General features: G+C 40.0%; 1 protein-coding gene across 1 annotated transcript; it reads left to right on the top strand.

Moving 5' to 3' along the window:
• Nucleotides 1–651: 651 nt before the first annotated feature.
• Nucleotides 652–22,971, top strand: wsb1 (WD repeat and SOCS box containing 1). Its single transcript, XM_004572491.4, has 9 exons — nucleotides 652–1,048; nucleotides 2,338–2,506; nucleotides 8,806–9,089; nucleotides 14,431–14,562; nucleotides 15,768–15,868; nucleotides 17,797–17,969; nucleotides 19,908–20,021; nucleotides 20,745–20,852; nucleotides 21,058–22,971. Exons 1-9 carry the CDS (start codon nucleotides 1,009–1,011, stop codon nucleotides 21,218–21,220), a joined length of 1,284 nt encoding a protein of 427 aa, XP_004572548.2. The 5' UTR covers nucleotides 652–1,008; the 3' UTR covers nucleotides 21,221–22,971.
• The last annotated feature ends 3,624 nt before the right edge of the window (nucleotides 22,972–26,595 follow it).

Here is a 26,595-nt window from a genome sequence, read left to right as displayed (position 1 = left end):
TATCTTAAAATATTTTTTTCTCTTACTCTTTTAGTTTTAAAAAGATTTGGATTAGCTTCAAACAGGCTGTAGCTGATGAGATGGCTCCTCTTGTGGCAGGTTTTTCTGTCCTTGCAGAAGTTTTGTTATGTTCTTGGTCACCGTCTTGATATGGCCCTTCTTGCTCAGTTACTCAGTTCTAAAATTGGTAAACACCATGATGACACTCTGTGGTCACATATATCTTCAATTACAGTTTCTGACTGAAGTTTATTCCTATTAAAAGGGAGTATTTCCTTCCCACTGCCACCAAGCACTTGCTAATAGGGGATAATCGATAATCGGGACAATTTTCTCTGTATTGTTGTAAGATATTTTTCTTGAGGCAACTGTTGTTGGGAATTGGTGCTAAATAAATAAAATGAATTGAAAACAATATTGTAATTTTTAAAGATATACTGGTAAACTGAGTAGCTGTCTGTGAGTGGCGTCAATTGTGACATAAACATGAAAAAAGTGTTCCATCAGATGGTTACGGATGCGCCATTTTGTTAGTTGCCGACAACGTCAAATGACTGGATGCGCAGGACACGTCAGACAAAAAGGGGGGGGGGGTGTAGGGGGGGGGCTAAATTGCCATGGCAACTGTGCTGACGTAGAATGAAACCCCTCCCACGGTGTTATTCAGCCTTTGTACCGTTCAGTTGGCAGCCATTGTATTTTTACGGATCGTAAGAAATCTAAAGCGTAGCGAGTCATATAGTTTTTAACGCGACGTGTTAAAACACTACCAATATAATTATAGATTCAAAGATAACGTCTACTGCCGAAGTACTCAAGTAAAAAGACGCGCCAAACGAAGATTGTATTTTCCACCCCAGACGTGAAGCTTGGCGGAGGGATTTAACCGAATTTAGCATACGTTTTTAACGAAAAATTCGCTGTATAAATCCGCACCCAGATTTCTGTCAAACATCTTTGTTTCATAGTGCGTGTCCGACTTTTTCTTAGGTCTGTGCCCTTATTTAGATGGCAAGCTTCCCAGACTCTGTGAACGAAAATGATTTAGGTAAGTAAAACATTTTACATGTATTGTTTTTGTGAATGCAGGTGAGAACGCTGAACGATGTCCTGGTATTTTAGTCTTAGTGCTTTTTATCTAATGCCAAACTGTAAAACTTTCTTTGTTTCCACCAGACTATGTGGACTTTCAAAACATTGTTACTAAATAAGATGTCGAATTAGTGGCTACTTAGCTTAAACCGGTAAAGCAAAGTTTAATTAAGTTAAGAGATGTCGTTTATTTGTCAGTGTTTCTTGGGTTTATATACGTATGTATCCCTGCTGTTATATTAGCTCAGTGCGGTTTGTTATTTTGATGCATATCCACGATAAAAACCATTTTATACGTTAGTGCAGCGTTTCCCTGTTGCTGGTTTGCTGATACAAACAGTGGCCGAGAGCCATTCTTCCTACAACAGCGAGAACCATAGCCGCCCAGGGATGTACGTGCGTGCTTGCACGCCAACGTTGCATGGCTAATAAACCGAGCTCGTAGCTTTAGCATGTTAACTGTATTACTTTTATTTATTGCTTATTTATTAGCTATAACCGTAGTTAGGTACTAAACGTCTTATTTAATCCTAAAATCAGAATTGATAAACGTCAGCCCCATGTAGGCCTTTAGTGGTTTACTTAATGCACGTACCTTCACACATTCTTGCACACAAAAAGACAACCTTCATAACTGTATAGACGTTGTCGGAGTTATATTTATCTGCTCACTCATGTAAACAATGCAGTATTTGTTTTATTGTTGCTGTTATTTTACTTGTTGCAAAAATGTGTTGACATTAACTTATATATTGGTCTTACCAAGTAACCCCGATATATATACACACCTGAACACAAAGCACAACGATTCCATTTTGTGCGCTATGTGAAGAATGCAGTTATGAAACTGCCAGTATGTTGTGTATCCGGAATTTAAGACGTAAGTTAACCAAAGGTTACTTTGCCACGTAGACTTTGATATCCTGTAGAAATGGACTTGAAAAAAGTAAATTTCCAAACGTAAAAAGTTAATAGTGGATCTGCAGAGGTTAATTGTAGACAGTTCATATATCAGCGTATAGCCCATTATAGCTGAGAGAATATAACTATGTCTCCCCCCCCTCCCCCGTTGTACAATGGTATGGTTTGCACATTAGCCACTCAGGTATCTGCACCAGTGAACAAACTGTGTCTGTGCCAGATAAAGAAGTTAGTTTCATGTGCATTATTTGGGCTGAAAAATGACGCACATTCAGTTTGTTACAGAATGTAGCTGAAAAAAAGTTATGTTATTGCTTTTTCCAGGTAAGGCAAAGTTCATTGGCGAACTCCTGGTGCCTGTTGCTCCCTTTGACCAGAAGTCTGGGCGTGAAGCTTGGACAGTGGCCTTTGCACCCAATGGTTCCTACTTTGCTTGGTCTCAGGGGCATCGCATTGTCAGGCTTATCCCTTGGACAAAATGCCTGAACAGCTTGTAAGTTTCTTTTGGTTTGTTTCCCTTCATGTCTTTTTCTCTTTATTTTCTTAAAGCACCAAGCACTTTTTATATCACTATCATAACTACCTTGGTAGTATGTTTGCCTGTTTTTTATAGTAATAGAGTACATGTTTTCTGTGTTGTTGTTTTGCTTCTTAGATAAACCCCCAACTAATTATAAAAATCTTCAAATTTATGGAAAAAAAAAGAGACACTGAGGCTTTTAGGATAATTAATTTAATTATTTTTTGATTGGATTACAATTAAATTTTTGTGCTATCTCATACAACAGAGCATTTACCATTGCTGGGGCTGCTTTTGGGGGGCGCATGATTTAATTTTGACATTCATACAGAAGCAGCAGGAATGAGAATCGGCACCTCCAAGTCTGAGGCCATGGTCCTCAGCCAGAAAAGAGTGGATTGCCCACTCTGGGTCAGGGATAAGTTGCTGCCCCAAGTGGAGGAGTTCAAGTATCTCATGGTCTTATTCGAGAGGGGAGGGATAGATCAACAGACAGATTGCGGCTTCGGCTACGTGATGCGGACGCTGTACTGTCCGTTGTACATTGCGTATACAAGTGATGGAAATGAGCTTTATCCGAAGGGTGGCTGACATCTCTTTTAGAGATAGGGTGAGGAGCTCAGCCATGCAGGAGGGGCTCACAGTTACAGCTGCTCCTCCTCCATGTTGAAAACTGCTTTTAGGTAACAAATGGCTGGTGTTGTGGAAATGTGCAAATTCTTGAGATTAACAGCCAGCTGAATTTGGTCATTAGTATTACATTGGTGCATGAGCTGCTGTTCTGTGTTGCAGGATGGAGAGCAGAATGAGTTTTACATGATTACATACACGTAAAACTCTGCATGCTTTCTAGCTGTTTAATTGTCTTCTGAATCAGTCTCTGCCAACCTCAAGCTAAAAGATCAGATGCATTTGTCAGTGCCAAGAACACGTGGTTTGAATTACCAGCTCACTCTCTGCTTAATGGTGTGTTTTTCCGCTTACCAGGGTCTTGTGACTCTGAGCCACATGTTGAAGTTATCTTTAGAAAGAAGTGCCTGTTGTTCCTGGCCATCAGGGCTGTGGCTGGTTGGGCCCCAGTGACATTAAAGGAAAAGAAGGACAGCAGCCTCTGTGTGACAATGGTGTGATAACACTTGATTTTCTATCTGGAACTGATTGTAAGTAGGCAGTCACCCAGAGGTTGAGGGTGCTGCACACTGAATTACTGTGCAACTACTTGCAATTTCAATTGAGAGGTAATTGTACAGGTTGCTTGATGAGAGGCAACCCGTTGCCAGCTAATCTTAGTTGGACTTGTACAGACTGCAGACAATCTTGGACAGATTGGCAAATGTTTGCAAATAATTGCTGGCAAATGTATACATGAAGACAGATTGCAGTGCATTGGCATTTAGAGTTGGTCTGTACCATCAAATAATAAAATGCGCAAATGTGGCAGGCATTTTACTTCAAACATAATTACATTTTAAAGCAGAGAAGAACAACTTGTTTTGTGTTAGATACATATAAGTTAGTTACTGCTAGAATTGTTTATTTATTAAGAATGATGTTGAAATGTTGTCAGAGCGAGTGTGACACTATTGGCAGTAGTGGATGGCTCAAAACTGCAAGCATGGTGCCAAAACTTTGGCTCTGTTATGTAATTTTTTTTTCATGCAGTCTTTAGAGCCAAGCCCCACATAGTCCTGCTCTACAGCAATATTGGTGTTTTATTAAAACAGCTGAGCTGAACTAAACTTAATGGCGCTTCAGAGGCAGTGAAGAGGAGACTTCAAATGCAAGATGCATACAATAATGTATCATGTTTTCCTTTTTACAGAGCAGATTCCAGTGTTTCAGGCTTTTAGTCACATTTCTGCAGAGATGGTACACAGTGAAAACTGTCTTTTGGTAAAATTCATATTTCTTTCTGTCTTCAGTAGGTTGAATTACATACCACATGCATGGGTGGAAATTAGCTCCTGCCACTGGCCAAATGGGGGTAAATTTATGGATGGGCTTGTAAATTGGAAGAATGCACAAGCCTTCGTGGTGGGTTTAAATTTGAACAGAAAAAACTATGTTCAGTTTACACTCCTGACCTGTCGTGGGCAGCGTGGGTTGCTGCTAGTCTGCTCTAAATGCCTTTATTAGAAGAAAGAGCAAAACTCAATGTGGTGTTGCATTTTTGTGGCAGATGCAAAATTTTCTCCAGGAACATTTTCCATTTCCACTCTTGACCACATGGCTTTCAAAATGCAGTTATTAATGGGACTGTTAATTTTGGGTACTTGTTAATTAAATTAATCAGTGTAATATTTCCAGTCTCATGCTTTTGCTCTTCAGACACTCAAACAGTCAAACAGAACAATAAAAAAAACAAAAAAAACAAAACAGAAATAAGTCCTGCATCCACTTTGTGCCATTTTACCAGATATACCACTTTAATATGAAATTATGCAGTAACAAAAAAATTCTTTATTTAATGAGAGAATCAATATTATAAATATTATATTAACAAAATAGATTCCTAAGAAGTCTTTAATGACATTCTATTTTCTGCTTTCCAACAGAGTGTTGTGTGCAGTTTGTGCATACAGGCAAAGAGGAATTTTGTTCCACATCACATTTTGAATTGGAGTTAATAAATTTGTGACATGTTTTACAGAATTGTGGAGTTTAAATTAATAGTAATACATTTTATTTGTAAATGCTTTTCAAGATACCTCACAAGTTCTATTACTCTGCTATTAATGATGCAGTGAAAGACAGGTTAGGGTCTCAAAATGGAATTCCAAAAATTCTATCTAGTTTTGGAAATGACAAGGATGCAGTAGTGTGACTGCATTGGTTACATGTAGGATCTCTTTGAACTTTTGATAACTTGTCATTAGATCAATGAAGACTATGTACAAGTTTAAACTGTTTTACAGAACATCTAAGTCACCCTGAAGAAATGCATAACCTCATGATTTTTGATTTTTTGCCAAATTGAGTCGGTTTGCTATTTGTTTTGAAAATATTTGAAACCACTCAGCTGATGTGTATTGAGTAAAGTATAGATTGTACTTGTAATCTATAGATTCTGGAACATGCGCTTCAACTGGTCTGGTAGCTCTGATCTTTACACAAACTTTATTTTTGTTGGGTTTTATCATATAGGGTGTGACCATGTAGGATCCTCGACACGTGGCGAGTAACTTTGAGCTAAAAGAAGTGTGTAATACAAGAGCTTTCTCCGGTTGAAAATTGTCTGAGACTAGCCTCTCTATTCTACAGGCGCTGCTGATGTTCTTGAGCCTAGAGCACATTTTCTCAGATAACCTACCCAGTGTGTATTGGTTTGCTCTCAAGTCCAGAATGTACTGAATTTCATTCTTAGCAGGGTTTGGCCCTTCCTCACAGCTTTCTTTATTTAGGTCCAACACCCCATGTGGCTTCCTGCTGAGCAGAAATTCAAAGAGAGACAATCCCATGTAGTCCTAGGGAACTCTGGCAGTGTAAACAACATAGGGTCCAGCCAGTGGTTCCAATTGCATTCATCCTCTTATATGATCTTACGAATCATGGATTTCAAAGGCTTATTCAGCTGCTCCACCAACCCGTCTGTCTGAAGGTGGTAGACACCGGTCTGAACAGATTTAATGGCCAGTAATTCGTACACCTCTTTAGGTGTCCTAGACATAAACAATGTGCCCTGGTCAGTTGGTATCTCTTTCGGCATCCCAACTCAAGAGATGACCTGAAACTGTGCATGTACTACACTCTTTGCAAGACAAGTGTGCTGTGGCACTGCAAAGGTGCTTTTGGAACGGCCAGCTGGTTCACCAGCTCCACCTTCATTGGAGCTAATTGCTGGAGCTGGCAGGGTCTCCCATGAAAGCCCTGCCATTTCCTCCTCCCCCCAGAGTCCATGTCGAACGATCTCATGTCACCGCTGAGCTCAGCACAGACCTGTGTCCCTACCAGCTGAGAACACACCCCTACACACTGCCCTATTAGCATACTGAAACCATGCCAGTTCATTCTCATATTCAATAGGTGCATGCTGCCCGTATCATTTAGCCTCTAAGTTTTGCCCATATATAAAATTTCCACTGGTACCATAGGATATTTATGAACCATAGCCTGTTGTATAACCCTTTGGCACCTTGCCAGTATGCAGTAAGTCTCTCTTGGGTCGGGGGAGGGAGTCGGAGGGTTGAACTCTGTGTCAAATACTGAGCTTCAGTAAAGATTCAAGTTGCAGTTATTTATGTCCTATCACCTTAAATCTTCACTCAAAGACAAGTATCTTTGACAGTGTATATATAGATGTATCATATATAAGAGACAAATATTGTTCTTTCAGTATGTTGGCATTATTACATTTTGCTCAATGCTTACATATATGTGGAAAAAGCAAATGTACGAGCTGTGATAACTGTTTCTGATGAAATGAAGAGTAGACTGATATATTAAATATTTGTTTATTGGGTGAGAAAATCAGACCATGTCATAACTGCTGTAAGTCATAGAGAACAGATATCAGAGCCTTAAACAGGCTGACTTCTGCTAAATGGGTCAAACTGGGCAGAAAGTCTACAAACACATAACATCCTTATAGAATATGATGTAACACTATAGATCAACTTACCTCAGAATATAATAATAATAATAATAATAATAATAATAATAGATTGGATTGGATTTATATAGTGCTTTTCAAGGCACCCAAAGCGCTTTACAATGCCACTATTCATTCACTCTCGTATTCACACACTGGTGGAATGCGAGGAGTGAAGGAGGATTTAGTGTTTGTGTTATTACGAGTGCTAAACAAGAAGCGTTCAGCGGACACATGTGTGACTGCTGTGATTGAAGCATCTTTCTTTCAGCTTAACGAGTGAACCGTCAGGTCGTTCAAACACACGTTAAAGTCCGTTTGGCTCAACACCACCGAACAGAGGCAGCAATATAACATAGCTAACATTAACAGTGCAGTGAATCCTGCTTGTGCTGTGATATTCAGGACTGCAAAACTGTTGTGTTTGTGGATGTATGACTGACTTTAATTATCCATAAAATCATCACATTCTCTATAAGATTAAGGTCGACTATTGAACGGCGTATATTTTAAAGTAAAGGCTTTAAAACCAAGTTAGTACAAACATCACTAATGTCACATAACTTTGCCGACATGTGGCCAACAGTAATGTTTTGTTCTTCGTTATTAAACATTTGCACATAAATAAGTGACATAATATTCAGTACTTACTTTTAAAAGTTTACTCTTTGGGCACCCCTCTTCCGCCGTTTTTTTCCAGCAAAATTATCCACACACACTGCCGCGCTATGCATTCTGGGATATGTTGGGCCACGAAGTCTACACCGCCACATCCTCAAAATTCAGGGAAATAAAGGACTCATTTGAGGCTGCATTTCGAGCAGCCTTTGAATTGGGGCAGCCTTCGTCGCGTCGCTGTGACGTAATCGGCCTTAAAATGCGGCCTTTGAGGCTGCAGACCCTGAATTGGGATACAGCCTAGGTTAGTTGGAGAAAGTGGCTGTTGCTCTGCTTCCACCAGCCGCCGTGGCAACGGATGTAGCAGCCCCAGCAACTCACATTTGCCGGGCCACTAGATGGCCCCTGCCAGGGCTACCGCTGTGTCCAATCTGGTGGGCCGGTGGCAGCAGACACACTGGGTGGTGCCTACCGGAAGCTCCACCACCAACTACTCCAGGACAACCAGCTCCATCAGTTGAGCCAAGCCAAGGAAATTCAGGCCTCCTTTTTTACCCTGTGTAAATTTTTGGGATGGTTTTACACCGAGATAAACAAACTGGACTGGTCCCTGCTTATAGATGAACTATACAAAAAGGGAGTGTGTCACCTGTTTTTGTTAAGGAAACTAAGATCTCTTGACATCTGCAGTAGATTGCTGCAGTCAATCTTTCCTTTAAAAACTGGGCCTCATGTATACCCAAGAGCAATTGCCTCCATCCCGCCATCAAATCATGACTGCTACACATGTGATACGTCACACTGTGCTCATGGACACATGGTCACTACTGACTGTTGTATGGATTTAAATAAAACATCATAGCAAGGAATTTGCATCAATGGTTTCTCATAATCAAGTTATTAGAGTTAGTCTGAATCACTGCAGCTGTACTGGAAACATCTACCAAAGTTAGGCTACATGTTTTAGACTTGTATTAGCTTTTTACCTTTCCTTTCTTTGACCATGTTCCATAATTGACATCCTTCTTTCTCCACTTTTTTTTTTTTTTTTTTTTTTTTGCTGTAGTTCAGTGGACCATGGAGAAGAGGATACCAATGCCTTGAGCCCTCGGCATTTGTCTCGTCAGAGCAGCAATGGTGGTCAAGTAGTCCCAGCAGCAGGCCAGCCACCAGAACACACCATAGATTGTGGTGATATTGTCTGGGGATTGGCCTTTGGTTCCTCAGTACCAGAAAAGCACAGCCGCTGTGTCAACATTGAGTGGCATCGCTTCAAGTTTGGACAGGATCAGTTGCTCCTGGCAACAGGCCTCAACAATGGTCGCATCAAGATTTGGGATGTTTACACTGGTGAGAACACATCATCATTAATTAGAAGTAGCTCTCTTCAGCTTCACCAGTTGATAATCATGTTAGATACTTGAATCTATGAAATATAAACCCAACTCTGCAAATGTTGAACATTTTATTTTCCATAGGAAATATATCAAAGGTGTAAACTGAGAGACCGTGCCATTTGAAGAAAACAAAATGTTGTCATTTTGAATTTAATGGCAGCAACACATTAAAAAAAGTCAGGTCATGGTTACAACTGTACAAGTCCCTTCTTTTGACAGCTCATAAACATCTGGAAACTGAGGCGACCAGTTGGTGGACTTTTGGGAGAGGATTGTTGTCTCATTTTTGTCTAATACAGGATTCTCTCCACTCAATATTCCTGCATCTTTGACTTATTTTTTTTATTTCTTGATATGCATGATTAGTTTTTAGATAGCCAAAGATCTGGACTCCAGGCAGGCCAGTTCAGCACTTGGTCTCTTCTCCTTACAAACCCATGCTGTTTTAATAGCTTTAACATATCGTCCAATGCTATGAATTCATATTATGAAAGGGAAATCAAGAAAACAGCTGCTTCAGCCACAGTCAAGCCTAGTACACCAGTCAATGAAGATAAACCTGCAGTGCAAATAGTACAGACTGAAAGCAACATATCTGCAATGATCCTGCCAGGAACGGAAATTGAAAGTGAGCCACAAGCTCAAACGGTCATCACAATGCAATTTCACAATGTGGATCCTCCATCGCCCAGGTCAATTCCTACAGCGGCAGAAGGACTGTCGGAGGACATTTGTACCATTTTACAAAGACAAAATGAAATAACTGCAACCCTTGTTCAGCATCAGCGTGCATCGTCATTACCATCCAGGAAAATACCTGTATTCGATGGTGATCCTCTTCAGTACATCTCTTTCATTAATGCGTTTGAACAAGGAGTGGAAGAAAAGGCCAATAAGAGGGACTGCTTGTATTATTTGGAGCAGTTTACAACAGGACAGCCGAGAGAGCTGGTACGCAGTTGTCAACATATGGCTGCAGGACAAGGCTATATACAAGCAAAGCAACTGCTCAAAGAACACTTCGGAAATGAATATAAAATTGCAATTGCTTACATTGACAAGGCGTTATCTTGGCCTGCAATTAAAAATGAAGATGTGAAATCATTGCAAGCATATTCTCTTTTCTTACGTGGGAGTTGTAATGTCATGGAAACATTGCAACATATGCAGGAACTGGACATGCCAGTGAACATGAAAATCATTTTGTGCAAGTTGCCATATAAAATGAGAGAGAAATGGAGAGCGTTCGCATATGATATATTGGAAACCTCTAAACACAGAGCTCGGTTTGAAGATTTGGTTGCATTTATTGAAAAGCAGGTGAAAATTCTTTCAGATCCTTTGTTTGGGGACATTCAGAATGTAACGTCAACAAGCCCTGTCTCAAAGGTTGACAACAGACTGAAGTCACAACCAAGCAAACAAATTAAAGGGAACAGCTTTGCTGCTACAGCCACACCCATGAACATGAATAAAACCTACAGCACAGAAAGGCTGATTACTACAACAAGCCATGACTTTACAGTAAAGCCATCTTGTGTCTGCTGTACTCAACGACACACACTGGAGGAGTGTCAACAGTTTCAGCGGAAGAAGCACAGAGACAAAATGCTTTTTCTAAAGGAGAAAGGGCTGTGTTTTGGTTGCTTAGGTGCTGGGCACACAAGCAAGGACTGTGCTAAGCGTTTGATATGTAGAACGTGTGGTAAAGGTCATCCCACTGTCCTCCATATTGATAACGATGGTGTAAGTCCTGAATGCTATGGAGAGCCCTCCTCTTCAAAGAATGTAAAAACTTGTGGTCATACAGGGGCCGGAAGAGAAAGCGGTTTGCTTTCCATTCTGCCAGTTCAAATAAAGTCTGTTAAAGGTAGTCATGTCATACAGACATGCTTTTTTAGATCCTGGCAGTTCAGCTAGCTTCTGTTCAGAACACCTCATGCAAAAGCTAAATCTTGTGGGCAAAAGAACTCACTTCCTGTTACAAACAATGGGTCAAGAAAAGGTCGTCTCTGCCCACTCACTTACTGGTCTTGAAGTTTCTGGTTTAGGCAGCAATGCCTTCTATGAACTTCCAGAAATCCTAACACAGGAAAGGATGCCTGTCACCACGGATAACTTTGTAAAGGAGGAAGATCTGATCAGGTGGCCATATCTGTCAAAGGTTAAAATTCCCCACATAACGGCTAATGTGGACCTGTTGATTGGATGCAACACTCCCAAGTTATTGGAACCATGGGAGGTCATTCATAGCCAGGGGAATGGCCCATATGCTATAAGAACAGCATTGGGTTGGGTCATAAATGGGCCCATGGAAGATGGTAAAAGCAACTTGGACAGCGAGCACCCACCAACAGTTGTAAATAGGATATCTGTTTGTAAGCTGGAGGAGATGTTGAAAAGTCAATATAACTATGACTTTAATGAAAGGGTTACAGAGGAAAAGGGTTTGTCAAGGGAGGACCTTAAGTTCATGAAGATCATGGAAAAATCTGCAACAATGGAAGATGGACACTACTGTTTGAAGTTACCTTTTAAAAAGGATAACATAAAGATGCCAAACAATTTCTCCATAGTTAAACAAAGATTGCAAAGTCTACAACGAAAACTTCTCAAGAATGAACAGTTGCATAAAGAATATAAAAACTTTATGGACGAGATGATAAGTAATGGATATGCAGAGCAAATACCTTCACAGCAGCTGTCTTGCGAAAATGGAAAGAAGTGGTACATTCCTCATCACGCAGTTTACCATCCCAGAAAACGATCCATAAGAATTGTATTTGACTGTGGGGCATCATTCCAGGGGACATCATTAAACAAGCAGCTCTTACAAGGTCCTAATCTCACAAGCACATTGCTTGGGGTTTTGCTTAGATTTCGACAGGATCCAGTCGCATTTATGGGTGACATAAAGGCAATGTTTTATCAAGTTAAAGTTGCCAAAGAGGACAGAGACTTTCTGCGTTTTTTATGGTGGCCAGATGGAGATCTGAGCAAGGACATAATTGAGTTTCGCATGACTGTTCATCTGTTCGGTGCAGTATCTTCCCCGAGCTGCGCCAGTTTCGCTTTGAGAAAAACGGCTGAGGACAATAAAACTGAATTCCTAGACAAGGTATGTGAAACGCTGAAAGAGAACTTCTATGTGGACGACTGTTTAAAGAGTGTGGCCTCCACCTCAGATGCTGTCGATTTGGTCAAGGATCTTTCAGCACTCTGTCAAAGGGGAGGATTTACACTGACCAAGTGGGTCAGTAACAATCGCACCCTGTTGCAAAGTATCTCTGAGGAGCAAAGGGCTAAAGACTTGAAAGAATTAAATCTTGACAGAGACAAACTTCCGGTAGAAAGAGCTCTGGGCTTGCAGTGGTGCGTGGAAACTGATACATTCAACTTCAAAATGGATATCCCTCAAAAATCCTGTACTAGGCGTGGAATGTTATCAATATCAAGTTCCATTTACGATCCATTGGGGTGTCTTGCACCAGTCCTGCTGCCTGCCAAAGGAATGCAGCAGGAGCTTTGCAAAAGGAAACTGGGATGGGATGAACCAATACCCCAAACCATGTTGCAAAAGTGGAAAAGTTGGCTCAGTGATTTGCAAATGCTTTCCCATTTCAAGGTTAAAAGTGTGTTACTTATGTTTATTTATGTGAATGTATAGGTCTAAAGTAGACTGTATTAGTGGCTCCTTATTTTCTTTGTGATTAGAATTGCCATGTCTGATAGCCATTTCAATTAGGGGCCGGGGTGTAGGAGCCATTCTTGGGTTAATACCTTATGTGGTCACTAGAGGTCACCTTTTTCTGTTTTGATTATGTAATGTAAAGGTATTTAAGGTAGACGCACGTAATCGGCGTCAGGTGTGTCATTAAGAAGGCAAACAGTTTGTGAACGTTGCGCTGTTATGCTAAGTCGATACAGAATAAAGACCAAAAAGGACAAGATACATACTGCTGGATTTATTGGACTGTGAACTTAATTCATGCATACCAGTGACATCGCGTCACCCCCGTTAACGACCACCTCAGTGGCTTCAAGCGTAGGCTTAGCCTCTACAGTTACCTTGATGAAGTATACTATGCCTTTCCTGGAAAAGATGTTTTCTAGATGGAAGCGTATATCTGTATATCTGTAATATACTTACATATCTATACTATTGCTAATATATATTGTAATATATCTATATCACTAAAGCACTTCTGGATGGATGCAAACTGCATTTCGTTGCCCTGTACCTGTGGATGTGCAATGACAATAAAGTTGAATTCTATTCTATATTGGGACCTGATGAATGTACAAACAAAGAATTACCAGATTTTTTTTTTTTTTTTTTTTTTTTTTTTTTTTACCTGATTTTTGTTTCTGAGAAAAATGAACCCGAAATGTGATGTCCACATATGTGGACGCCAGGTCCTAGGAGGCTAATGGTTGTTCCAGATGAGCAAGTTGCCAATTCCATAGGCACTAGTGTGCCCCCATACCGTCAGAAAACCGATCTCTGATAACCAGCCAGATGGTCCCTGGGGCACACAATGTTGCCAATTAAGCTAATTAATTTGTTTAATGTTTCTCTAGCTGTTTCCTTGTAGTACCACTAATTTTCCTGTCCCTTGTGATAACCCCATCCCAGTTTCATCAATGCTGCAATTAAAATTTCTCTGTATTATTATAGGATTTTTACCTTAGAGTTTAAAATGCCGTGAAACAACAGTCCTTTAGAGACTTTTTAAAAATATATATTTTCTTTTTGGTATTTGGTTTGTAGATTGGGAAGATATACAAATATGTGACCAATTTAAAGCTGGAGATGGAGCTACAGTTCTATAGTTCGGCTTTGCAGTGAACGAACAAAATTTCTAAAAGTATTTAATGTGTGGCTTCTGTGGAATTATAGATGTCGGATTTTGTTCTTAATTTTAAAAAAAAAAATTGAAAAAAAGAAAAAAAATGTCTCTTTGGAGGCACCGTGAGAAATCAGCAGTCTCTCCATCCCACCCAACCCCTAGGGCTAAATGCTCCAAAAGAAAGTCTAGTTGAGGGTTGTTCCTCAAGTTAACACCTTATGTCCTTGATTATGCCTGTCTTTCAGGTACCATTGTTATCTGCAACACAAGTGTATTTTTTCTTAATTTTCAGTTGGCAATTAAAATCAGTTTTTCGTTCATTTTTAACCTTGTGGTTTTCGTCCCTGAAACAAACAAAGCTGGAGCTTTAGAACTGAAATTGTGTTGTTGCCTGTGAAGACTGACATTTCTTTTAATCTACTTTCTTTGGTTTGCTTTCTGTAGGAAAACTGTTGCTGAATCTGATGGATCATACAGATGTAGTACGAGACTTAACTTTTGCTCCTGATGGCAGTCTGATGCTGGTGTCAGCATCCAGAGATAAGACCCTTCGTGTATGGGATCTCAAAGATGATGGTAAGTGGATGAGCTGTTTTTGACTTTAAAAACCAACCTTATTCTTTGCTTTTCGTTCCAGTGCAAAGAAGTAATAGCCTCATTTCTTAACTGAGACCATGCTGTTCACAGTTGAAATATAAGGCCCCTGGTCTTTAAAACCAGAAAAGCAAACAGTGTTTACAGTTACACTGAGTTCACAATGAAGAAGTGAAGTGATAAGTCCCTATTATTATTATTATTATTATTATTATTATTATTATTATTAATGTTGAGAAAATGCAACCTGACAAACACAAGAGTCTTAGTTCCATTTATTACCCAGATGCTGCTTCAAGATTAATTTATGTCAAATAATGCGTCTGTTTGCATTCATCATACTGCTGTTTAGATAGTTAGCAGAGCAGACATCCTGACACACAAAGTCCTGCAGTTTTCCAAAATCCTAGCTGCACATGACTGGATACATATGACCTCTGTGTCTGGTTATTGGTTGACAAGTGGGCCAGAATAAGAAAGGAAAGCGATAACAGAGTTCACTAGGAATGGAAGAATTGCAAAAAGCAAAACTAGCTGCAGTAAGCACTTTCCATTGTTTTTAACACTCTGTTTCACATCAGCAATTTGTATGTTGTAACTTCGCTCTCCTCTGCAGCTTGCTGGCAGACCAACAATAGCACAAGCAAGCGTGACCCATAGACCAGTTGTACCACAAACTTTGTAAACTGCCTCTATCTGACAATGGAGCTCTTTGAAGGCCCAACCCCAGAACGCTACCCATGCTGAACCATGAATCTCACTTAAAACACTAACCACATGCTGCCTTGAGAGTATTTGCAGATCATGGGAACCTTAGATGCAACACCAGAACCCTGAATCCTTCCATACATTGTGTCAGTTAAAAATGTTAATGCAACTAAGTAATATCGCAAAATAAAAGAGCAGTGTAAATAAGTGTTGTGAAAAGACCAGTTGCTTACTTTTTAGTAGATGAGTAGCAGCAATTTTAGCAAATATGCAGCTAACACTTAACTCTTAACACGGCAGTGGTTCAAAAATATATTGACCAGTTATTTCTAATCACGATCTTCACGGGAAACTAAATATCCTGGTTAAATATTGATTAAATAAAACAATATAAACATGATCAAAATGTAAGACTGGCATATAGGTTGTGACAGAAATGTTGCACTCAGAGTAATGAGCCCGGTCATTTTCTCTTGTAGGTAATATGGTGAAGGTTTTGAGGGGCCATCAGAACTGGGTGTACTGCAGCTCCTTCTCCCCTGACTCTTCCATTCTGTGCTCGGTTGGTGCAGGAAAGTCGGTGCGTAAACAAGTTCCTTTGTACTCATTTTTATGAGTGTCCTAGCTAATCTTTGTGCAGTTGCTTGTGATCAGTTATGCTCAATCAAACCTCAATTAGACCCCATAACCTCTTTGTCTACCTTTAATATAAACTGTGCTCGGTGTCAACAGTCAAGTGCTTGGATCTAGATTCTGTTTGGCTTTTGTATGCTGTGAAAAAGGGATTTTGTTCTGAAGTATGCATGAAGTATGAAGAAGACAATTGTTTTTATGAATGTTATATAGCTGAAGTTAATCTTTTAGTATGGACATGGAAGTGGGAGAGGCAAAACAAAAAAACCTCTTTAATACTGGGGAATGTTTAACTTAAACATAAATTGCCCCAAAAATACTTTTTTCATTTTAAAAAATTCGAAATCATTGTAAATCATTTACAAGTCAAACATGTTGCTGAATAGCAATTCCATGGACTGGCCAGCTTTGGCTAACCTTATGCATAGTATCACAAACCTAGATTACTCTTAACGTGGTGATAGTTTTGTTAGGTTTTATGTCCCTACAGTGTGTGTCTTGCTCTCCTTGTCACAGGTGGTGGTAAAACTCAGTGTGTGATTGGTTTTGAAAGGAGCGCTGCGCTGACATTTTGAGCAGCTGGTAAACCACGGACGCACAGTGCGCAATGCCCAAAGGCCTGGCCAGGGGCAGCCTGGCATCCTGACCTGCAAGGTCATTCTGTACGTAGGTGCTGCTCCGTGTCTGTCTACTTCTGCTGTCGCGGTTGCTCTATTTACTTTATTAATTGTAGTTTTAAAACTGTCATGTAAATGGTGGCCCTATGCTCCACCCCCCACCCAAACACACATGCACTGCCATCGCTAAACAAATAAAAGGGAGCAGCAATACTTTATGCTCTTTCTTTTTTTCTTTTTTTTTACCTCAACCTTTCTGCCATCATTTCAGGAATTCAGCTGTGAAAAATGTTGTTTCTTTTAACTGAAAAATGACGACAAAAAAAGAAAAGAACCCATACAGAAAGATTAAACAGTAGTATTAGATTGCAAGCTGTATTTTTTATAGACCATTAAATAAGGTTTTAACGACCAGCATCATTTATAGTTTCCTATAATTAGTCAGTGGCAGGCCCTAAAAGTTTCATACTCGTACAGTCCTGTGATAAATGCCACAAATCAAAGACATTATTAATAAACATTCTGACCATGGCTGACATTAAAAGAAAAAGGCTTATGCAGATTGTCACTTTTTGCGTGTGTGTGTGTGTGTGTGCCTGTATGTTCGTGTCTGTTTGTGTGTGCGGGCACGCGCGAATCGCATGTGCGTGCATATGTGTACTCTGCCAGAGGTATCGATCCTTTGGCCATAAATATTCTTTTCTCTTGCAGTCTCTCTTCGTAGGCTTCTGCCGGAGATGCGAGCCTATTGTAAACACAGTGAACTAAATCTCTGAAAGGGGAAACCAGTGGAGTAACTTTATGTTACCTTAAGTTACTACTTGTTTTATTTTCTCTTTTTTGTGTAGACTTTTTTTTATTAAAATAGTGTACATTTAGCTCATTTACTGATGTAATGAAAGATGTATGAATGTAAATTCTAATGTAGAAGCTTTACAGTTATATAAATGTTTGTTATTTTTATTGTCATTGTAGGAAAGTGTTCTTATTGGCATAGTGTTGGTGATGTGTAGCACACTGCACGTTAGCAAGGCTCTGCTATTTATTTTTTCTGCCTGGTTTAAGGTTACAAAGCATTATAGTGACACTGAGCATAATTTGAGCATAACTATTTTTCTGATTTAATTCCTTTTAATTTAATTAATTTAATTTCTAGTTGATTTTTGTGCATCTAGTGATAATTAGTGTAAGATAACACATCTATAGTCATATAGTCTAAATCATTCCATGGGCTATAACGTGTCATTCTTTATTGCAGGTGTTCCTATGGAACATGGATAAGTTCACGCTGATCCGAAAGTTGGAGGGACATCACCATGATGTGGTGTCTTGTGAGTTTTCGCCAGATGGAGCATTGTTAGCTACCGCCTCTTATGACACCCGAGTGATTGTCTGGGACCACCATAAGGCCACAATCCTCCTGGAACTGGGGTAAGAAGAAATCCAAACAACACAGATATTCAATATTATGTTAGTACACATTTGTTTGGTAAACAAAATGTTGCTCGTTTGAGCGGCAGCCCTAAGTAAACTAAAATAAATCTCCTTTAAAGAAAGTGTTCCAAAAGTCCCCCATTGGCTTTGCCTAACTCGTTTCCTTGACGTTGAGGTTTAATTGAGGTCAAGGAAATGTGAGATAAGGACTTGGGGAAAAGAGAAGAGGAGTGCGCTGAGAATCCGAACGGCTTTACACTAGTCTCCTTAAGAATGTAATGCCGAGTGTTCGCTGTGTTGAATCTACTGAGACATGATTATTCACCACTAGGTTTTATGCAAGTTATTTAAATGACAACTGCACTTTTAAAGCAAAAGGAAGTTTTAGGGACATGTTTACTAACATCTGCTGCAGCCCAAAGCTGCCTTTTGACTGGGTTTACTAAAGAGGCGCAGTTTGAGTTTTGTGGGGGAGATGTGATCGGCACATGTATGTTAGGACTTTCTGTGGATGACTGAGTTGTGATCCCAGTGCCAATACTTTGGTTCTGTCCTAAAACTCTTCATTCAGTCCTCACGCTGAGTATTGACAAGTGAGCCCCACTTATTGCTCCTCAATAATGCTGCTTTTTTAAAGCAGAAGCAGAAATTAATTAAACTGAGCTGTCTTTTTCTCAGCAGTGCACAAACAGCAAGCAACTTCTCTTTCCTGACTCTGTAGCGAATAAAAGTGAAATGTTTGTGAAAACACAGCTATCAATGAATATGTGTAAATGTGTTATATTAATGCCTGAATGTTGCTATGTGCTATGAAAATGTGATCTGTACATTTGCACATGTAGCACAATAACTTGTGATCTGACATATTTCAGGTGGAATAGTTATAATAATGCCGTTTCCTCTGGATAAATCCTGCACCCCACCTAGATTTCAATTCTCAGAACCCTTTGCACAGTGCCAAGGGATTTCTATCAGTTATCCATTATATCAAAAGCATATTTATTCTCCTGTAGCCTTTTCTCATTTAGCTGAATTGGCTCACTGGGAACAGGCTGCATTTTTGTAAATAAATTCTAGTGCTTTGTTAGATCACCCTGTGATTGCGGGATCACAATAACTTCTTGATCCTTAATTCTTTTATTTTGTGCAAACATGATTTATGCTTTCTCAAGAAACCTAGCATGTTTAGAAATGATATGTTGAAAAGTCCTTGCTTGCTGAAAAGGGAATTGGGAAAATTTGAGAATTTTGACAAACTTTAAATTTCATAAGAGGACTAATAATTTCGTCTTCATCTGTAGTACAGCAAGAAAAAATTATTTTGGTAGTCGACTGATCTGCCTTGATTTAGTCGGTGATTAATTCAACAACTCTCATCTCCGCTTCCTGTGGGCAAACCTGTCCTGCTTCAGTCTGCCCAACTGAATGTCACTCTGTTGTCTCGTCCCACAGCAAATTACAATAATGACCTAGGAAACGTATGAATCTCAAAAATGCATTTATTTTTGACATGCTCTGGAGTGAGCAGCAGAGGCCTGCATAAGGAAATCTTTGATTTTTTTTATTATTATATACACTGCACTATATGTAGTACTGGGTTGATTGTCTGTTATATGTAGCACCATGGTCTTGAAGGAATGCTGTCTCGCTTCACTGTTTACTGCACCACTGCACATGGTTGAAATGAAAATTTCAAAAAGAAGCCACCTACTGCATGTCAGTCACTGATTTCTTTCCCCAGCTTCCTATCTTCTGTCCACTGTTCAAACACAATGAAACCCATAAATATGCTTTATAAAAAGCTATAACGATGTGATGTACAATGAAAATTTTTAAATTATGACTTTTTTCATTCCAAACGGCGAGTTTTAAAATTTGAATCCAAAAAGCTCTATTACTGATGCTCTATGAACTTCTGCTTTTGTCTTCTCCCAGCCACCTCTTCCCCCCTCCTTCACCCATTTTTGCAGGAGGAGCAAATGACCGCTGGGTTCGCTCTGTGAGCTTCTGCCCTGATGGCCGACACATTGCCAGTGTTACAGATGACAGGTAATATTAATATAATTTAATGTATGTGTGTATGTTTTTATTTATTCTTAAAATCTGTTTGTTTTTATTTATTCTTAAAATCTGTTTGTTTTGTTTTTCACTGTTTTTGTCTGGTGAATGATTTAAAGACAAAGAAGGCGAGAAACAAGAGAATGATCTTTTTTTATGCATCAGCAAGACCAGTTTCAGCAGCATATAAGCAAGTGGTCTATTTACAATACTTTAGAACACAAAACTAGAGTGAGCCATGACAAACCCACATGTGTTTGTCTTTGGGCCTCTCGAGAGTATGTTTGTACAGTCAACTGGAGCATAGCAGAAAAGCTTGTCTGGTGCAGTTTGTGCTCTCTCTTCAACACTCATGTCTTCTTGGAAGTTTCAGAAGCAGAGCTACTGTTGGTCTCTTTGGCTTGTCCTGGGTTACATGACTGTAACAAGGTGGCTATCAATTACTCTGACTGCTAACTGTCCAAGCACTGAATTGCTGGGAAAGTGTTGAGAGGAAGCTTCACAACGTTCCCACATTATTATTCAGAGTGTTGGAGAAAAATGGGAAGATTGAAAGGTTTAAGACAAATGTGTTAACCAGTCAGAAGTACAGGAAACTATTTGGCTTGGTCACTGGTCAGATATTGGTCTGGTGGTAGCAAAATTTTTGCAGTTTAGGTTGTGACAATTTTATTTATTTATTTATTTATTTATTTTTTGTTTCTCTCTACATAGGCTGGTTCGCTTCTGGAGCATTGAGGAAAGGGCTCCTCTGGCGATTGCCTCTGTCTCTAATGGCCTCTGCTGTGCCTTCTCTGCTCAAGGAAGTGTCCTTGCTGCTGGGTAAGATGCCACAACATGTTGACGATGCTCTGTTAACACACACACACACATTTGAAGTTAAACTACACCTGGGCACATCCTGACTTTCGATAAGGAAGCCTCATCATTTTTTCCCTCAGCTTCCTTGCACCACCTTACTACATTTAGAGCTCTCTGAAATATTAGCTCAGTTTTCTGTTTTTTCTCCTTTTGATTTATGTTTTAGGACTCGTGATGGTAGCGTGCACTTCTGGGAGTGTCCACGTAGCATTGCCAGTCTGCAGCACATGTGCAGAATGGCTCTCCGTCGAGTGATGAGCACCCAGCAGGTGGAGGCGCTGGCCATTCCTGCACTCCTCTGTGACTACCTAACCTACAAAGTCATTTAATCCTTGGCATTGGCTGATCTGACTGCATTTGTATTGGCAACATACTGAAAAACCATTGAAACACTTTTTTTCTGAACAGCTTTTCATAAAACTCTGAACAATCTAAGAAGATCGGGACAGGAAGAAGAAAAGTTTGTTTTTCTGAAAGCCCAGGGCCATGTCTTCGCCAGAGCCCATCACTACCTTATCTTGTACATATTTATTTTTGTAAGTGCTTTTGTAAATGAGTGTACAGGGCCCAGCACATCACCCATTCCTGTTAGGTCAATACTGCCAGGTCTCCTCCTCTGTATCAGTGTGGTTATCAGTAATTTTCGGCTGCTCTTCCATCTGCCTCCAGCTGTCCACCTGCATTATTATTAAGCTCTGCATTAGTTCCACAGACCTGGAATAGGTATTGCATTTAACACAGGCTTTGCAGTGGGGCTGCTTTTAATGTTAGGTTTTCTTTTCTGCTTTGGTGCGGGAACTAAAGGGAAAAGGTATGGGATGCAGGGTCTTGAGGCCCATTATTTACATCTTATCAATACTAAGGAAATAATGATGCAGACATGGTCTCTTTGGAGGTTTTTCAAATTTTTCTGAAACAGTATTTACACTACCATGGTATACTCGCTCACTGAAAAACTTGTAGCAGCTTTTATTTCTGATGAAAGGACAGCATTTGTCAGTAAAAGATGCTAGCTATCAAGCTAGAGCCTGATGAATAGGGTATCCACCATCTTGGTAGTCATCCCTTGGCAAAAAATTGAATGACTCTTAATATTTCTGTCCAAGTCAAGAGATGCCGTTTGGGTAAACTGCAAATATTCTGCTAATTTTTCCTCAAACTTGCAGGTGTAACGTACTCACACCCACCCTAGTATGTTTACAGTATGGTTAATTTTTTCAGTGCCCTGCCTGAGGGTGTTACAGAGACCAGTGTTAGATAAAGCACCTCTGCTTCTTAACTATTTGTATTTGAACATACAGAATCTGACAGAACCTTGTGTGTAAACACATGATTCTGTCTTTTGTCCATAAACATATCAAAATTGTGACCTTTATTTTCTCCTTTTTATATCTACTTCTTGTGTTGAAGATTTGTATTTTATTAATTTGTTCTTGTTCTCCTTAAAACAGCTGCACATCTTTGTGTGTGTGTGGTTTTTTTTTTTTTTTTTTTTTTTTTTTTGTGTGTGTGTGTGGGGCTCAAATGTAGACTGTTTGTGCTTATGGACTCTGTTTATAGAAACTACAGTAAGCAGTCTTTGCAACCTGGAATAATCCAAAGTAATTAAAATCAATCAACTGCCATTCTGGGCCATGTGGTTGTCAGACCTTCATACTCACTGAACTTGGACAGATGCTGAGTTTTTAGAAACTTCTTGATCATCTTATTGTTTTTAGTTTGTCTGTGAGAAGAGATGGGAGCTCCAGGTGTTTTGTAGGAGGGTGGATGGAGCAGGTGTCAATCATTTGTGGAAATAAGTTCTCTGACAGTGCTAATGCCAAAGTTGTGTCCTTTCATTAGTGTGGAAATGGTAGGGGTTGTTATCATTTCTGATAGTGTTAATTGTGTGAGTGGGATTTAAAATCGTTATGGGTTGGCATTACATGATGTTCATATAGCTGTTACCATTGTGATTAGAGAAATACATTCCTGCCTCAGATGGAGTATAAAGTGGTAAATATTTCCAAAATACATGAATGTATTAATTTCCTGCGATCTTTTTTTAAAATTTTCAATAAAGGTGTTTTTTGACACTTTGTACTGGTGGTTATTATTTCAAGAATCCATCCATCTGCAGCTTTCTATACTTTCATGATTTTATGAATCTGAATCTTTCATGAGTCTGCCAGCATAAGCAAAGGATACAATAGTGCCACAGTCAAAATCACCACTGCCATCGAGGATTATTTCATCTTTAATGTCAGAAATGGCATTTACTTGTATGGTAATTTGATTTTTGTCCTTCTCTTCTTATTAGCTTTATCAGGTTTGCAAGGGCTTCTGTAGTTTATCACCACACTGCCCTGCAGCCCAATCATACACATCCCCGAGCATGAATTCAGAAGACCTGTCCTGTCTGCTCCCAAACAGAGAGGGCATAAAACTGAAATCCAGTGCACTCATCATATTAAGTGGAAATAACTAATATTAAGTTTCAGTAAGCAATTCAACTGGTTTAGTTGAAAAATGAAATCATGACAAGTTCTGTGTGATGTCTGCTTGTTCTGGACATGATGACCATGTCCTGACCATTTCTCCTGGCTGTCATCCCAAAAGCTCTCTGAAAGAAGTTTTATACCATGGGTTTCTGTTGTTATGTTGTTGTACATGAGGCTAGCTAATTCTAGCTTATAAGGATGGCCCAACAGTGACCCTGGAGCCAACTGGCCACGGTGTAGGAAGACCTGCCTTCTCCCCTCCCCACTTTTGAGTATTAAAGGTGGCCTATTGGGTGTGATTAGAGTATGTGAGAGTATATGCTGTAAATAATCAGTGCCACTGTGAAATCTAGAGTGCTATTAAAATTGAGGGGACAACTGTGACATAAGCGCACGACTGCAGGTTAGTAGTGCTCATCCACACTTTGTCCCAAAAACATCAGTGTCTAAAGGTGAGAGGCAGACAGCAGTAAAGAGGTGATTGGGACTGGCTCCACCCAGAGTTTGTGGGTAACATACCTGCCCCCGACTGGACTGGACATTCCGATATAGGCCAACTGACTCCACAGTGTGGAGCATACAAGGAGGAACACGAGGGTTCCAGGTCCCACACTTGGACTCATGCAGAAAAGGCCAGTCGCCGGGCTTGGGGACAGCATCCGCCACCACAATCTGTGAAATTAAAGTACAGTGAAATTCCCTGTGCAGTGGGTGTATATGTTTCAGTCTGTAAGGTTCATTTGGAACATCTTTTGCGCTGGAGAGTGTGTTTTATGGAGAGGTTTATATTTTATATGTTCTAAGTTGGGGTTTTATGTCATGGTCCTGGGTCACTTGACCCAGTGTTTTCATGAGTTCTCGTGTTTTCATGTCATGTTGTATTATGGGTTATGTTCATTTAGTTAGTCTTGGGTTGATCTTTGCCTTTTTTGACCAATAAAAATATGATTGCTTGACACATTGACGGTGGTAGGGCCTTTGAGGTGAAAGATTCCTTAAATACTGACAATTGGAATGATGGGAGAGGCGTGAGTTTCTCAAAATGGGCTCATTGAGTGCAGCACGGATAAGATCTTGGAGAGGCTACGGCTGCTGTGAATACTCAGAATAAGATCTCTGACTGCAGACTGGATACATCTCGGAAGGGCTAGCTCGGAATAAGATCTCTGGGCGCAAATTGGATGACATCTCGGGGAGGCACACTGCCGTGGGTTCTCAGAAATCGGCTTCTTGAGCACAAGAAATGACAACATCACAGAACGCAAGTATGACGAATCGCGGCTCTCCAACGGGAGATTGAGAGACCAATGTTGGACTGTAGAACTGCTTTGAAATTCATGTGAGCTGTTCGCACTAAAGTAAAAAGCACCATCACTTCATGCGGATACCCCTTGGTGCCAGCGGCGGTCTCGAGGCTGGAGCCGAAAAACAACTCCCTGATAACGACTGTGTTTAGTCTGTTCCTTCCCATTCCATGCAAGGCCACCTGGGTCGGCTGGAAGACTGTTTACTTAGCCTGGCAGGGACGAAGGACACTGTCTCAGCTGAACTATGGACACGCATACACATACACTTACACTGATAAGCACACACTCATCCCCCTCCCTTTCCAAACGTCTTCGATGCTTGTTTCCTGCGGGGGAACACGGCGGGTCTGTGTGCCGCGCTGGAATGGTAGCGCTGTGCAGGGCGGCTGCTGTGTTCACTTCGTATTACTCCTCACCCCCCAACCAATCCTGTGGCTTGTCATGTCTTTCACAAAGTTGTGCTGTGGACATTTATGTGCTTTTTTGTGCAGAGGAGTGTTTTTGTTTCCTGTTCTCGTGCTGTCCTACCATGGAAGCACAGCATGAGTAGAGGTCTCTTTTTTTCCTCTTGTACTTTCCAATTGTTGTGTACATTTCAGTGTTTTTCTGTAATGCTACCGATCTCCGACTTGTATCGCCATGTAATGTCTGTGTTGTGTGTGTAAGGTCGGGGGGGTGTCCCATTTCACTGCAGGGCAACCTGCATGTGGCGAATAAAGCATTGATTGATTGATTGATTGATAGCGAAGGGGAAGCTGATCAGAAAACTTTTTTAAAAAATTGGCTGAAAAGCCATCCGGGCCATGCTTTCCTACTTGCCTGTTTCTGATTGCTGATGTTATTTCCATAGTTGTCAGAGCTTTCTCAAACTCATTAAAATGATTAACACTGATAGAAGGGATTTGCAGAAATCTAAAAAAATAAATAAAAATGTTTTAGCTCATCAATGCCTGCAGGTGAGTCAGAGCTGTACAGATTTGATTTGTAAAAATCAAAAAAGCAGGAATTCATTTCTGCATTATCAGTATGTTGTACCCCCATCTCATCAAGTATGTTTTATGGACTCAGTAGAAGAAGGAATACATCCTGGAAGTAGGATTACAAAATTGCCAGCTATCAACCATACCATAATTTTCAAGTAGTAGATAGTAGACTGGGCAGATTTTGACAGGGGCGCCCTTGCCAAGGAGCTCCGATCTGGTGGAGAAAGCAATTTGGAATTTGCATCACCCTTGATTATAAGATTATGTGTTGATATATTTGACAAATTTGAAAATAAATTGTTGAAAAATATTGGGTCATTCCAGTTCGGGAGCTAGCCATTCTGCGTACATATGGAATATGTAATAGTGTGGAGAGGTTGTCATTCCTTTTAGAAATAAATAATGAAATTGTTTTTTAAAATAATGACGCATTACATCTCCAGTTATTGTCTCTTCTTTGATGCTCCAAACCTTTGCAGATTTGATAAAATAGCCTCACACAGTTTCTACATTCCTCTTTTTCACCAGTGACATCAAAGCAAGAGCCTGTTATTTTGTATTATAAAAGAATTGATTTGAATGGAAATCTGGTACTTTTAAACCTGCTGTATTTCACATAAAAGTAGTTACTGTGTTTGATAGTTGTGCTAATATTGCTATCACTACCTCCACTGCAGAGATTCAAAGAGTTAAGAACTTCCATAAAATGGCATCCACGGGGCAGTCGTCAGTCTCCTAAAACTCAAAGCAATCATAATACTTGTCTCCACATTAGAGTAAAAATAAATACAGAATGTAAAGAATCAATATTCAGACATAAAAAAATACATAAAAACTTTTTGGCACAACACCAGGACAGGACCAACATAACCTGCTGCACCAAAAATCACTGAACCTCAACCCCGATGGACGGTGATGATACCATGGTTCAGTT

Source organism: Maylandia zebra, linkage group LG14 (genome assembly GCF_041146795.1).
Source record: "Maylandia zebra isolate NMK-2024a linkage group LG14, Mzebra_GT3a, whole genome shotgun sequence".
Classification (NCBI taxonomy): domain Eukaryota; kingdom Metazoa; phylum Chordata; class Actinopteri; order Cichliformes; family Cichlidae; genus Maylandia; species Maylandia zebra.
This window is presented reverse-complemented; position numbering and strand designations above follow the sequence as displayed.